Source organism: Rhipicephalus microplus, chromosome X (genome assembly GCF_043290135.1).
Source record: "Rhipicephalus microplus isolate Deutch F79 chromosome X, USDA_Rmic, whole genome shotgun sequence".
Lineage (NCBI taxonomy): Eukaryota > Metazoa > Arthropoda > Arachnida > Ixodida > Ixodidae > Rhipicephalus > Rhipicephalus microplus.
The window spans coordinates 108,182,614-108,197,097 of NC_134710.1; the positions used below are offsets into that span (position 1 = coordinate 108,182,614).

The following is a 14,484-nucleotide window of genomic DNA, read 5'->3' on the forward strand; positions in this document are numbered from 1 at the left end:
AGCCTGCGAAACCGGAATGGTAGCCCCTCAGGCCTTCCGCATTCTCCAAAGCGTCAAGAGTATCACGCCCCGTTTTCTCACTTGGTTTCCTGCTCACTTGGGTTCGATTGAGGGCTCTACCTCTAACCCGAACGAGGGCGCGCACGAGGCCGCACGAGGACTCACTGACCGCGCCGCCTCCACAGTCCCTCTGCCTCGCTGGGAACCCTACTTACGTTCAATGAAATAACAAAGCACTTCTATCTGTCAAGAAGGGTATTTCCTCTCCCACACCCGGCCTTGTGCAGGGCTCAGGCAGTCACCCTAAGACTATTGCAAGCCAGTGTGTATTCTAACCCTGCGGTTCTTTATGCCATCTACCCTGAACGGTATCCAAGTGCGGATTGCCCCGCTTGTGGACTGTTAGCCACATTCAATCATGTGTTGTGGGAATGTGAAGCCATCGGCCCCGCCCTTAGTGAGGACAGGTGGGCTGCGCTCTCACGCAGCCCCGAACTTAAGGATCAAACCCTGGCCGTCCAGAGTGCCCGTGAACGGGCCGCCAAGCTCGGCTTGACGGTCTCTATGTTGGATTAGCCCGGTGGCGCGGGGTCTCCCCTGCGTCTTTTCAGGAGAAAAATAAAGTTTTAATAAATCAATCAATCAATCCGCCACACCCACGCTCGCGCAGACGACGACGGGCCACCTGCCGACGTCATGAAAATGTGCCGCACCGGCTTGCGCGGCACAGCGTATCCCCGCCGATGCTAACACCTCCTTCTCTGCTCCGGCGACTGGAGCGGGAAAGTTAAGATGGCGTCGCCAGCTGCTGCACTTTATTAGATGCGAAGCAGCTCCTTGACTATCCTGTGTAACGCTGTCCCTCTGTCCGCACCGCTCCCCTCGCCGCAGGTGTTGGAGCGGTGCCAAGTAGCTCAGTGCTCAATGAAGTCTCTCTCCCTCGCCTGCCGGGCGCCAGCTCTTTCGCTTCACCCTCTTGACCGCTCGCAACGGTCGAGCCCGCTCCTCACGTGAGCATCATCTCACCCACACCACCTCTCTCAATCCAACATCCTAGCGGGTGGTGCTCTATCTGTCCATGAGAAGCCACCAGCCGGCCAGTGCGCGTGGCTCGAGAATCTCGTGGCGCCGACAATGTGGACAGCGCGCCGCTGCTTGCCGCGCGATCGCGCCGACGGGCGAGACCCCGTCGCGGCATGCTTCCCGCTATAGTGTGCGCGTACCTTTCCCGGCTGTCACCGGCGTTGAGAGGGTTTAGCGAAGCCGATCGCGTCCGCGAATGGCAACGTCAGCACCGACGAGGCGCGAGCCAGGCAAGCCGAACGCAAGCGTCGGCAGTAAAAGACCAGCGACACCTACGAGGTGTGAGTCAAAAACACCGATCGCGTGCGAGAATACAGACGGCGCGCGGGTAGCACCGACGAGATGCGAGCCAAGGAAGCCGAGCGTAAGCGTCTTCAACGCGTCTCGCTTCCCGTGTCTTTGCGTTTCAAACAAACGTTTACTCGAGTAAACGCTACACCGAGTTTCGTTTCCAACCGTTCTTCCAGCAGCTGCGTCGGCGCCCGTTTCAACCGGGTCAACGCCGTGCGCACCGCTGTTGCTTCACATCCCATTAGGGTTCCCTTCAGGAAGATGGTTCATAGTTTTTTGCGCGCTTTCTGGCTCAGTCTTCTCCAGAAAGTGTGGCATTTTGACAATTTACTGTTATGAGAAAATTTGTTTTACTGCACAGATTTCCAAAACAGAGAATGAATGAATAGACTTTATTTAAAGTCCGGCAGTTTTACCGGGTGAGGTGGGGGAAGAGGGGATTAACCCCTGAAAAAACTTTTTTTATAGCAAAGTAACATTTCTGAATAAAAGCCAAAAATACATTGCAAATAAAATGCAGCGATTCAAGTGCTGGGCATTCTCACCTGCCTGCTGGGTGCCATAGGTTTTTAAGGCAAATACGATCAATTTAAATTCCTGTTTAAACATATTTGAAACAGTAAGTGCAAATTAAATCAATTGGTCATACGATGCTGAACAATGGCAACAATGGTCTTACTTTAACGTAATACACACTGGAATTAAAAACTTGCCAAGCATTGCCAACATACATGCTTTATCGCATCACCTGTCACGTACAAATAGAAGCTAGAATAAAACTTTAATTTAACCGACAGTGGTTGAGGTGCGCTGACCAGTGCACAGTCAATTCAAATCACAGATCATCTTGGGGAAAGGAAGAAGTGAGCGGATATTGTTGTACAGCACAAGTGCATAGCAAGGGATGTGCTATCCCCACCATTACAAGCATCCAGACTTTTGTTAAGCCAGACCTCAAAGGAGCTTATGGCATACTTAGATAAGTAATGCACACAATTACTGCTATTGACAGTAATTAGCAGATATGAGATCAAATTTTTACTAGCATTTTTTCATCCACGAACAAAATCCAACTGAAGAGCAAACATATGTGCCCAGGCACTGGGGCATGCAGATTCACAAGAAACTGAAAATTTCTAGCAATGAGAAATTAGTAGCCACTGTAAGGTGGCCTGTAGATTTAGACCCATAGCATGGCAAAAGAATAAAGAGTTCACAATTGGCAACCAGACCCTAAAATATGCACAAGAGTGTGCAAATCTAGGTCAGCTGCTGACAGAACAGCCTTTTCGTAAAAAAAAATTCACCGCAGAATACTGGTGGTTGAGACTGTTTACCACAGGCATTCCTATATGTATCATGATTTGCAGCTTACCTACAGTCCCTAGAGTGAAAAGTATACAGTTACTGCATTGTGCAAGTACTAATATATGGGGCTGAAACAAATGATACACATAACATTCAGAGATAGGAAGACAGCAAAGGAGACCAGAGGAAATGGGTGCAGCTTATACTCTTTTATGACATTAAAAAAGAAATGTATATGGGCAAATCATATGCTTTAAAGAGTAGAGAACCGGCAGTCAGAGAGACAGAATAGTTACCAATAGATAGGAAATGCAGCCATGATCATGATGGTAGAGAGTTAAATGGGGTGATAAAATTAATTTACAGGCATAAAATGGAATGTGCTTGCTCAGGACAAGGTAAACTGGCGATCATTTGGAGAGGCCTTCATCCTGCAGTGGACACAAAATACATCTACGAAGGTAATGTTTTGGAGATGTGCTATAAATAACATCAATTTGAGAAGTACTTAAAACAGGAACTTGTTTAGGGCATTTTCGCATTTTAAGAGGCAGTGGTCAATCCTAAGGCCACTTGAGTTAAATTTGCCATAAATGAGCAGCATATACCACTGAATCAATTGTTGGCAGACTCTGGGCAGGAAGTGGTACAGCCTTCTTGTGGCGACCTTCTCATGGCACCTGAGCAGACACATGCGTCAGGTGTTTGCTGTTACGACACATGTCCCAGCATGTTGCTTCATAGATATTTTGGTGAGCTGCAGGCACAGTGTTATCCTGAAACTCATATTTGGAATAAGAAGGTATGTATGGGAGATTTTTTATGTATTTAACGTTCTATACTTACAGAGTGCACAAAACAGTGTCATGCCTAAGTACGTTAGCATGGCCACTCATGCTTACTTAAAAAAAAAACACCTTTAAGAGTCCCTGAAACGGTTTTTTCACATTCCATTTTCGATTAGACCGCTACTGGAGCAAATCATTGGCACCAGAGTTCATTTGAAACACACTTTATTAACAGAGCTAAGAGTACTAAATAAGTACCCTCCTCTTATGCTCCGCCTTTCACCTGCAACTGCCCTCAACTCTTCCTTTGAGCGCTCGTTGCACAGCCAATCAGATCAGCTGAAAATGATGACGTCAGTGGGGCAGAGCGTGTTGCTTGGTTTATGGGCAGTTGAAAACGCGTTTAACTGAGTCGCAGTGATCTGGAGCGTTTGAGGCTTTAATGCGTTGTAATAAATTACACAGTTTATGCAGAGAGCTCAAATCAGTCTCTAAATTACCCTTGGGACTTGGTCTACCGGCGCAATGTGTTTGTAAAAAATCGTCGAAACCGTTTCAGGGTTCCTTTCAGCACCCATTTACAGACGCAAAACTGCACCTGGGTGCTAAAGAAGGAGTCTTAAAATAATTATCTGCTGGCTGCTACAGCATACAATACTTTGACGTGGGGGTTATTAGTAACTTATAGCAAAAAAAAAAAGGTATGAAACTTTTGAGTCGGTAGACTTTTAGAGACAGACAACTGGGCAGAACGTGTCACGAACATTTTCAAAGAGTTTGCCCAGCTCGCCCACACTGCCGTTCTTCCTCAGTGTCACAAGAAATCGGTAAAAATGAAAAGGCTGAATTATGGACACACACTTAAGCTTTCTTATCGTGATTTGAACATTTGTATGTGTAAATTCTGTTGGAAAGTTGCAAAAACAAGACACGTCGCATTGTTGGGCAGAAAAACCTCGGTACTACCCAAATGAGTCGTCCGGATTGCTGTACGAGGAATGTTTAGCCGCACCAGTATTCGTGCTTAAAGTTACAGTATGTATATTATCAGGCCTCTTGCTTTATTTTATGCTTATAAAAAAAGGAGTCGATACTAAGAAGCTCTGTGCCTTTGCAGCTACCAGGAACCAGTGTCAAGCCTTCACATAAGTGTGTAGTGGTGAACACGCATGCATGATGCTCTGCACAGCACGAACACGAATTACTGCAAAACAGACTTGATTGACAAGGCCTCATTTGTCTGCCTCAATATAATCACTACTGCACTGAACCTACTACTACTGACAGCATGCGTTGTTTGAACTTCATTGGTGCCACACATCATACAATTCTGATGAATGTTTTACTGTGCCTTCCACCATACCATTCCATGATTTAGACAGTCCAGCTCTCACCGGCAAGCTTTGTATTGAATAATAATAAAAAAGAGGTACCATAATATTGGTTGTCAGTCCCTTTAAAGAAAGAGAGAGCAGCTATACTAAGAATAAACAAAGAAAAAAAAAAGGAAAAGGAGGGAAAAAAAAAGGAGGCAGCCAGTTTTTTTTTATTTAATAAAACTGTAGCCTTGCCTTGCATACAGTATTAATGTGCTCAGGAAGGAACTGCTATGTGACTGTACATTTTTTTTTTACATGCTCAAAAAAGTGCTAACAGAGCTCTTTTGCACAACCATTGCCTTGCAATGAATAGACAAGGTGTACAGCCATGAACAGTATATAACATAACATTGAAATTACCTTTGAGAGGCCATAGTGGATAATCGCATTAGCAAAGCACAAAAGTGTTCATATTACTAAATGTTCACTCAGAAATGTAAAGCTCTTGCCAACCAATATCCGAGGCCTGTACGTGCATATTGCAGGTAATCAATTGTTGCTTAAGTACCAATTCGGTGTTCCCTTTCATATTGCTCACGACTCTACGTTGTGCATGTGACAAAAATACTTGAGGCAGAGAGAGTTGTAGCAAAAATTTCCTTTGTTCTTGTTGGTTAGACATGCTGGTGTGTCCACCTTTCACCGTCCCTGTTTCTTTTTTTCTCCTCTTCCGAATCGCGGTTTACTACGAAAACACTTGCTGCTTTTGTTAAAAAAAAAAAAAGAGTATTATGCATGGCAATAAACGAAAAACACAGATGTGATACGCTGCACATTATCTCGCACTTCAGTCAGAGTGAAAATTCAAAAAGACTCGTACACAAGTTCACTTAACATTTTATATATACAGTACAGATTATTGCACAAGTGACATACACAATGCTTCTGAATGCAAGTACAGCAACAACAACGCTGATAAACATCTGGCAGTTGCCAAAGTGTACACCTGGTTACATCCATTGGACCTATGACACAGTTGCCAGCTGAACAAAAATTGTGGCTGCACATGTCGAAGCACTTAGATCAATGAAATAAACAGTATATGCTTATGATTAGTTTAGAAAGCAGACAACCTGGTCAGCAATGTTATGCACACAATAGTTAATGTAATATTTAACACCATTTCTTAATTTTGAAATAAAAAAAAAATTGCAGCACAAGCTAGAAAGTTGTGCTATGATTCCTGTTCAGTAACTGGTAAACTAATCCAGCTATCAACAATAATCATTATGACAGCAGTACAGGTGATTCACTAGTAATACAATGAGTGCCTCTATTATAAGTCATGCATGCCTCACTGAATCGCGTATGATTGCTGAGTACAGGTGTGTGTGTGCAAAGCAAACAATACATCCATTAGTTATATGATGCGAAAGCTGGCAGATAGTTCAATATTCAAAAAAATTTCCTTTGAAAATCTGTGTTTTTTGTATGATCATCATACCAAACAAAACGTACTGAATGCTTACCGATAATATTTCTTACATTTCTTGGGGAGGGGGGGGAGGTTAGTAAGATTCAAATGCAGTCATATGCAAGACAGGTCTCTCACACATTAAACTTGAACACTATAGAATCTAATAACATTTATTGTTTGCACTATATAACGACACTACACAAACTATGAACCGCAAAGCCATTGGTTATTCTGTCATGCTAATTAACATGACATTTCAAAAGACACATACACACAGGTGCCCCATACGACAAGGACCAACACCTATTATCAACAAATAAATAGCTTATCTTCAATTCTGTGAAAGCATAAGGCATTTGTAAATGGTAGTTCATTGTGATTAGTATGCGTACACCATAGGCATAATCATTTTTTCCGCAGCTTATGGAGACTGCAGAAAGTGAACTAAGGCCAAAAATCATGGTCACTTCGCACAAACTTGCAGAAATTGTGGCTTACCTGTTTCTCTTTATTAATTTTATAAGAGCACCAGTGAGAGCCACTCAATGTTAACACAGACCATTACTTTAGATACAATTCTTAATGTATTCAAGCACCATGGGGCAAAAATGTGAAGAATAAAACATCTGCTTTAACCAAGATAAAATGAACAGTTGTACTTATCATGGAGCTTGGTGCATGTCACATGGGGCAACGGCAAGTCTCTCAAAAATTAGACAAGTGGCAAATAAGCTCCCTACAACGGAAGATATCAGAAAAACTGCCCTTGGACAAAGTGCAGCAGATCAGCAAGAAAACCTACAGTTTTGCAAACACACACAGAAATTAAGAAGTGGCAATGAAATCAGCACACAACATGTCAACCTTGAAGTGTCCAAGAGATAAATAACAATGCTTTCTTTTAAAAAGTTAAAAATGGCCCTGTGGCAGTAACATTTCTGTGCCAACCAGCACAGCATTTCCCCTCTAAGTGACTAACAAACCTGGCACACACCTAGCAGAGAAAGCCTGAAACGCAGGCAGTAATAAGAATATTACATACAATCTAGTAGCCAGGTTTGTATCTATACAGCAGTGTCACATTCTGACTTGTAAATATGTTAAAAATGTGCCGCGTCGGATTAAAAAATGCGGTTTGTACGCTGTCTGTCAGCCCTCGGCGTTTTGTACGAGAATAATGCGCCAGTTCACCCATACACGCCATATTTACATACGAGCGTGCATGCAGGCATGTGTATATGCTATACAGATCATAATGAAACTACACACATTTTTCACGACAGGGCATGACAAACACAAACTGCAGTAAATCTGCAGGACCATGCGAGTGAAAGCTCATTTATTATGTAAAAGGGACTGAAGAGCTGACAGTGTGGTAACAACTTAATGCTTTCAACTATCGGTCCATCACTTCTAGCTGCACAAGCTTAAAAACACAAAGATGGCCACACATCACAAAATTGAATAAAAAAAGCTGAATTTTTGCTTTGTGTGACACACAACTGGGCTACCCCACAGCCAGTGAATTTGGCTGGTGTCAACAGGGCTACTGTCAACTGAGGAGCTGACATTTGTCTTGCGAGATTGGCACAAAGCATGCGCGTATTTCAAAAAAAAAAAAAAAAGAAGAAAAAAAGAAAAGCTGTGTCAAAAACGGCATTAATTTACAATGGACCAGGTGAGTCACAAAGTCCACCTTGCTTTAGCTGTGCCCACTTTTGGCTGTGTTTTACTGAAGTGATCCATGATGTTAAACAGGTGTGTTTGTAGTGAAGATGTGTGTCAGACACAGCACAATGCATGATGTACCTGTTGTGAACAATTAAACACATAAGAAACTAATTTCATGAAATGTTGACTTGTTGTGTCCGGTTTGCACTCCGGATGGTAAGAAAAGAGACATTCCAATGCTACACAAGTGATGTCGCACTTCCCACTATTCAGAATATGGATTGTCACCATATCCAATTCATAACCTTCACCTTACAAAGGTGGCCGTATACAAAGGTACCCTCTCGTAAGCAGCACACTATGTCTATGCACAAGATTACATACCCATAGTGCACCTAAGTAGTGATGTTGAACAACCTTGCAACTTCATGCGAGCTCTGCAAGGCTGTAGTCAAAGACTGTGATGTTCAGGAGACAGTGAGATGAGGCAAAATGCTACAACGCTGATAGTGTCCCAAGTGCCTCCACTGTTGAGTTGGATGTTCTTCAAACTAAAAAACAAAACATGAGGCAAAGGTAAGTTTAATGGCAATACTCATCACAAAAAGGGATACATGTTACACAAAAGGACTATCACCACTTGTAACAAGTTCTACTGCATGAGTATGAAGGTCTCGTTTTCTAATTTATATATATATTTTAGATGCCTATTAACTTGTTACTGCTGCAGCCTTGTACATTACATGTGAAAAAAACTGAAACAGCCAACAGTACAAAAAAAAAAGGAGGTCAAGGCCAGCAGATTTTTGACTGACCTTAACTCTGTGTTGTAACTGACTGCCAACATTTACTTTCTGATTACCTGGAACTACATTTTTTACCTAAACAAATCATTAGAATGTGTAATTTTTCACGAAAGTTTTCATGTCCTAATCCCATTTCCTTCAATGGCAAAACAAGGCATGCGATAGCAACAAATTTGAATGTCAGACTAATTAAAGGGGCCCTGCAACACTTTCTGAGCATGATCAGAAAACACTGCCTACTGGCAGATAAAATTCAAGAGAACAAGCGATCCAAACATTACAGCATTGCATGTGGTTTGGAATTTACTATCAATTCACTAAGTTAGCTAGAAATTGCTCCCTCTTCTCTCTGCAAATAATGCCATATCCCCAGATTGCTGCGCCACATACCCAAATCCATGGTGACTGGCTGAATTGAGCATTGCAGGCTGCACTTTTACTATGGCTACCACAAAATGCTGCCACATGCCTGCTCACAATCACACTGAAAGTGGCAGTCAGTGAGAAGAAAAAAGAAAAAAAAGTGCTCAAGGTCATGACGCGCACTGACGAAAGGACACGTCTTCTTGCCTCCTTGTCATACTCCTCTGCGCATAGCTTTCAGAATGCTCATTGGTACAAAAGGAGTTAATGATTGATACATGGGGTTTAACGTCCCAAAACCACCATAATATTATGAGAGACGCTGTAGTGGAGGGCTCCGGAAATTTCGACCACCTGGGGTTCTTTAACCTGTACCCAAACTTGAGCACACGGGGGTACAAAAGGAGAGAGAAATGACTTGAAGGGTGTTACAAACTCTTGGAACTTCACTTGGTACTTGATGGATACTAAAATTTTTCTTCAGGGATGCGATTTGTGAAGCGTCATGCGCAAATAGTGACACTATTTCATTTTTACTTAAAGAAGTGTTGCAGGGCCCCTACAAAGCTAGTAGCTACACTTTGGAACCCAATCAGACGTACTAAAAAAAAAGTTGTTGTGAGAGAACTCAGCCACAGCAGTCAGCAAAGCTATCTTAGTGCTGTTGTTTTGATGCAAACTACACGGCATGCACAAAGTTATCAGTGGCATTCTGCTGATCCCTGTCAACATAAGGCATGCAGAACGGTAAATGGCCAATCAAAGTTCTGGAAAAAACTTCAACCAAAAGAATTTAATAGAAGAGCAAAAAAAAAAAATGAACAACTGCTATTTAATAATAACGAGCTGCCCATGCTGAATCATTAGTGAAAGAAAATTGGATATTTCAGCTAATTCCTAGAAAAGTTCTTTTATGGAAAGGTTTAGTGTACTGCTGCTGCACAGTTTAGTAACCAAGATTTTTGTAACATCAGAAACAATAACCATGCACTAAATGCTCATGTTACTAAATTACTGCACTTTAGCAGATTCTATACGGCTGTAGGTAATCAGCAGTTACATGCACATTATAATTACAAGTCAACTAAAATTCTGATTGATTGATTTGTGGGGTTTAACGTCCCAAAACCACCATACGATTATGAGAGACGCCGTAGTGGAGGGCTCCGGAAATTTCGACCACCTGGGGTTCTTTAACGTGAACCCAAATCTGAGCACATGGGCCTACGACATTTCCGCCTCCATCGGAAATGCATAGCCGCAGCCGGGATTTGAACCCGCGACCTGCGGGTCAGCAGCCGAGTACCTTAGCCACTAGACCACCGCGGCGGGGCGTCAACTAAAATTCTGCTGTGCACTCTTTATATGCGGGTATGCTTTTATTCCTTCTACCAGCAACGTCAGCATAATTTTGGCTTCGACATTTATTTGAGGCCAAAACCATCTTTTGTAATCACATAATTAGTTGTCCACGTTAGTGCTATGAAATTACAACTCATCAACTCTATTGTATCCTATAATTTCTCGCTTGCACTTCATTTCTCGAATGTACATGCAGCTTTTTTGGTTACTGTCTAAAATACATTAAACTAATTGATTCAATTTTATACCAATTTTTTAAAAACAGATATTAAGCAAACTTAAACCGAAACATCTCCAATGTAGTCAATTGCTACAGCAGCCAAGTCTACTAATAATATAACCATAGAGGCATGATAAGACAATCCAAGATTTATGGATCATCCAAACAAACACTTGCATTAATTAGTGCAGGGATCAGCGCAACAACCAAAATGATCAGAGAACGATACACTACACTACTAATTTATGTTTAGAATTACAGAGAGCTGAGCTAAAAGAAATGTACTCATTCTTAAAGAGACAAGAGCATGCAAACACAGACACAAGAAGGAAGTTGAGACACCACAAACGTGAAAATGTGTGGTGTTTTCCTTCTTGTGTCTGTGTTTGCACGACCTGTCTCGTTTAGAATTATTTCAAGGGCCAGGCTCCGATTACAAGCTTGCCAACTTGTAAAGTGGACTGCGGCAATCACATTTTCTGGATATGACAGTGTTGTCCGCCGCGCAGACTCTCCTTTTCGAAAAATAAGCTCGCGCCTTTTCCTTCGCCTGACCAATTCTCCTCGTACGCGCACAGTGATGAAAGCTTGCCCGCGGGCAGCCTCACGTACGACTGAGCTCATTGATTGGTCCTTTGCCCTACAAAACAGAAGCCCCTGGCCCTGCGGTGATGCAGTTTCAGTCGTGCAGTCTGCATTTTCATGTTTCTGCTCTCAGCCGTTTTGTAGAGTCCGAGACTACAGGGAGAAGTATTGCCAGAACGAAAGCCTCCAAGATAAAGAGGCAGCTCGCTACTTTCCTGGTAGAGGAGCGGTGCTCCTCAAACTACGCTTTCGTTCCCCGTGCCGCTAGGACATGTGCTAATGTCAGGGATGCCCTGCTCAACTGTTCGCTGCATGCCAATGGCGTATCGCTGACGTAGCCTCGCGTTGCCGAAGAGGGCGGCGTCAACAGCGACGGGCTACGTCTTTCCCCTCCCTATGGCGGAGAAGGGTGGCGAGGCTGCGCGAAAATTTGAAAACTGTTTAAACGGATGTTCTAACCTCTGTAACTTTCTCTCTAAAGCACGCATTCGCAAAATTTTTGCAGCAGCATGTGCACATCACAAATGTGCACATACTTCTTTTCATAACAATTTTTGGATCTCGGGGTTGTTAAGTGGCCGGCCCTTTAGGTTATTACACAGCAATAAGATAACAAATTAAAAAATTTTTATCATTCACAATTTTTGAAAATTAATGTTCAGCGTATTTCATCAAAGCAAAAAGAACATAGAGCACATTCAAAGTTCACAACATGCACAAAAATATGGCTAAGGACTTGGTTCAAATGCATCATTTCTTGTGTGCACTTTCCATTCAACACCCTTATCTTTCATAAATTCTACTCCTTTCATTAGAGAAAGAAAGAGAGAGAGCCCTACATACCATTGTCAAATGCATTGGGGTTGATCATGCGCAGCAGTTCTGATTCTGGAAGCATTGACATTGCAGAGATATGGTCCATGTTTGGCCCTTGAGCTTGGGAGTGTGCTTGCTGAGCAGACTGTGGTGCTTGATCCGTGGATACACCACTCAAGCTAGTCTCCACAACAAGGGTTTGTGGCTGGCTGACTGGCTGTGCTGCAGCCTCAAATGAAGTCATGCCGAATGCACCAGCACCCATACTGTCCTGGCACTGAGGGTTGACATCAAAGGTTCCAGTCACAGAAAACTGGGCACTTGGTGCTGAGCTCACACCCACTGGGCCTGGATCTATAATAACTTTGTCACCAAACACAACAGGCATCTTGGGATCAGACTGGCTCAGCATACCATTCAGAGAGTCCGGCCAGTTGGTAGCAACCTCTGTCTTGACTCCTGTGCAGGTAAAATCCATACTCTGGACCTGCTGCTCCAGGCTATTGGCTGGCCAGCTTGACAAAGACAACACTGGAGCATCCTTCACCTTCTGTTTCTTGAACTGCTGCTCATCTGTAAAGGACGCTGAAGTGTTCTCCAAGGGCTGCATTTCAGATGACCGACCCTCAAGGTCTGGCTCCGTTGATGCTGACTCGCAGTTCATCTGTCCCCACAGTGGCTTGGCAGCATTCTCAGTTTGGTTTTGGTGTGCTGCAGTCAGAGCACTCCACTGGCTCTCGCACTCGAAGTTGGCCGAGGCAGCAGCTGTGTGGGCAGGGGTGATTGTCTCTGACGCTACTCCCATAAGTTGCTCTACACTGCAAGGAGGCAGCATGCCCTGGTCCGAGTAAAACAGACCAAGGCTTCCCAGCTGCTGCTCATCTGAGGCTTTCAAGGGTTCCTCTCCTGGCAATTCATAGTTTGCCGCGCACTTGTCGGGAGCCCCTTCAGGAGCATGAGAGATCTTGCGCTTAAGGTGACATGACTCAGCTGGGCTCGTGTCTTCAGCAACAGTCTTGAGCAGTGCCTGCTGCGTAGCTGATGAAACTACCAGGCTCAACGTGGCAGGTGCTGCTGACTGCTGCTGTGATGGCTGCTGCTGCTGCTGCTGTTGTGCCTGCGGCTGGGATGACTGTGCTGGCTGCTGCACCACCACAAATTGGATGTTGTTAGGTGCTGGAGCCACCGCACCACTGCCGTTGCCTGGCTTGGGCTGAGACTCTGTCAAAATTCAAGATAGTATTGTAGCATTCTCTAAACGCTCAAAAATATGAGATTGCATCCACCTTTTTTCTTTTCTGTTTTTGTGGGACATAAATGCTACAAGCAATATTTTATTGATACCTAGGGTTTAACATCCCAAACTCATGACATGATTATGAGGGCCACTGTAATGCAGGGTGCCGGAAATTTTGACCACCTGTTGGTCTTCAACGTGCACTGAAATCACATGGTACATGGACTTCTAGAATTTCGCCTTCATCAATATGCAACTGCTGTGGCCGGAATTGAATCCCAGACATTCCGGTTGCCAGCCAAGCACTGTGCACAACAGCACTGCGGCAGACTAAATGCAAGACACTATGCAATTCCTAAGAAGGGTATTCCTATGCAACTTTAATTATTCTTTTGAAATGCATCATTAAAATTAATTTTTGCAGACTTCCTGGTTATTCTGAGATTTTTCACAGCCCCTTAAGCATTGAAAAAAAAAAAAAAAAGGGTTGCTCAGCAACTGTATTAGCAATGACTGCATTAGATGTCCTACAACCCTAATATTTGAAATTAATCTTTAGTTTTTCCACTATATCAGAAAAAATCTTCACTCTAATCATGACCTGCTACATTGTTTAGGGTTATGGTACTTGAAGGTAGCAGGATCAAGTCCTAGTTTTTTTACAAATACTAGACCCTAATAATTATTTACTAGAGCTGTGCAAACAGCAAAATTTTGGGTGCAAAGCAAATTCAAATACTGAAGCGTGAGTGCAAATTGAATTGAATATTTTTTGAATATTTCTATTCTAATTCTAAAATATTTTTGAATAATTTAAAATGAGATTGAAGGAAAAAACAAAATTTTTCTGGACTGATTGATGAAGCACTGAAGAGGGAATGGTGTTTTATAGTTGTCTTATCAAGAATAAGAGAATGCAGAAATTGAATTGTAGTATATACATGGCTTAGTGCAATAAAGTGTTGTCGAATTTCAACTTCTGTGGGAGCCGAACTGATATGGTGGACAAGGATGAGTGCCAGTCGAGTCTGGAGTTCCAAATCTGCCTTGTAGACGTCAACGTATATGAGCGTCTGAAATTTCAGACGCTGAAAACTTTCTGTGTCAAATTTTTTCAGACTTCCTGCCCAATTTTCAGGTCCAAAACGGCACTAACTG

The 14,484-nt window shown here is 43.1% G+C and overlaps 2 protein-coding genes across 8 annotated transcripts in view; one reads left to right on the top strand and one right to left on the bottom strand.

Annotated features, from left to right (window-relative positions):
- Window positions 1-4,908, top strand: part of LOC119176261 (uncharacterized) — a 53,984-nt gene extending 49,076 nt beyond the window's left edge. For 2 of the 5 annotated variants that reach the window (XM_075877383.1, XM_075877388.1), the window contains one exon: window positions 4,588-4,908. The gene's annotated coding sequence lies outside the window, so the exon portion shown is untranslated. Of the gene's footprint in view, window positions 1-3,048; window positions 3,485-4,587 lie in introns of all 5 variants that reach the window. The other 3 variants (XM_075877381.1, XM_075877376.1, XM_075877378.1) reach the window with 3 other exon arrangements.
- Window positions 4,909-5,674: 766 nt separating this feature from the next.
- NFAT (nuclear factor of activated T cells 3) overlaps window positions 5,675-14,484 on the bottom strand; it is an 82,572-nt gene continuing 73,762 nt past the window's right edge. For all 3 annotated transcript variants that reach the window (XM_037427458.2, XM_037427457.2, XM_075877374.1), the window contains exons 14-15: window positions 12,117-13,310; window positions 5,675-8,488 (exon numbers count right to left, since the gene is read on the bottom strand). In XM_037427458.2, the coding sequence (XP_037283355.2) occupies window positions 8,484-8,488; window positions 12,117-13,310 (1,199 nt within the window). In that variant the 3' untranslated portion in view covers window positions 5,675-8,483. The remainder of the gene's footprint in view (window positions 8,489-12,116; window positions 13,311-14,484) is intronic.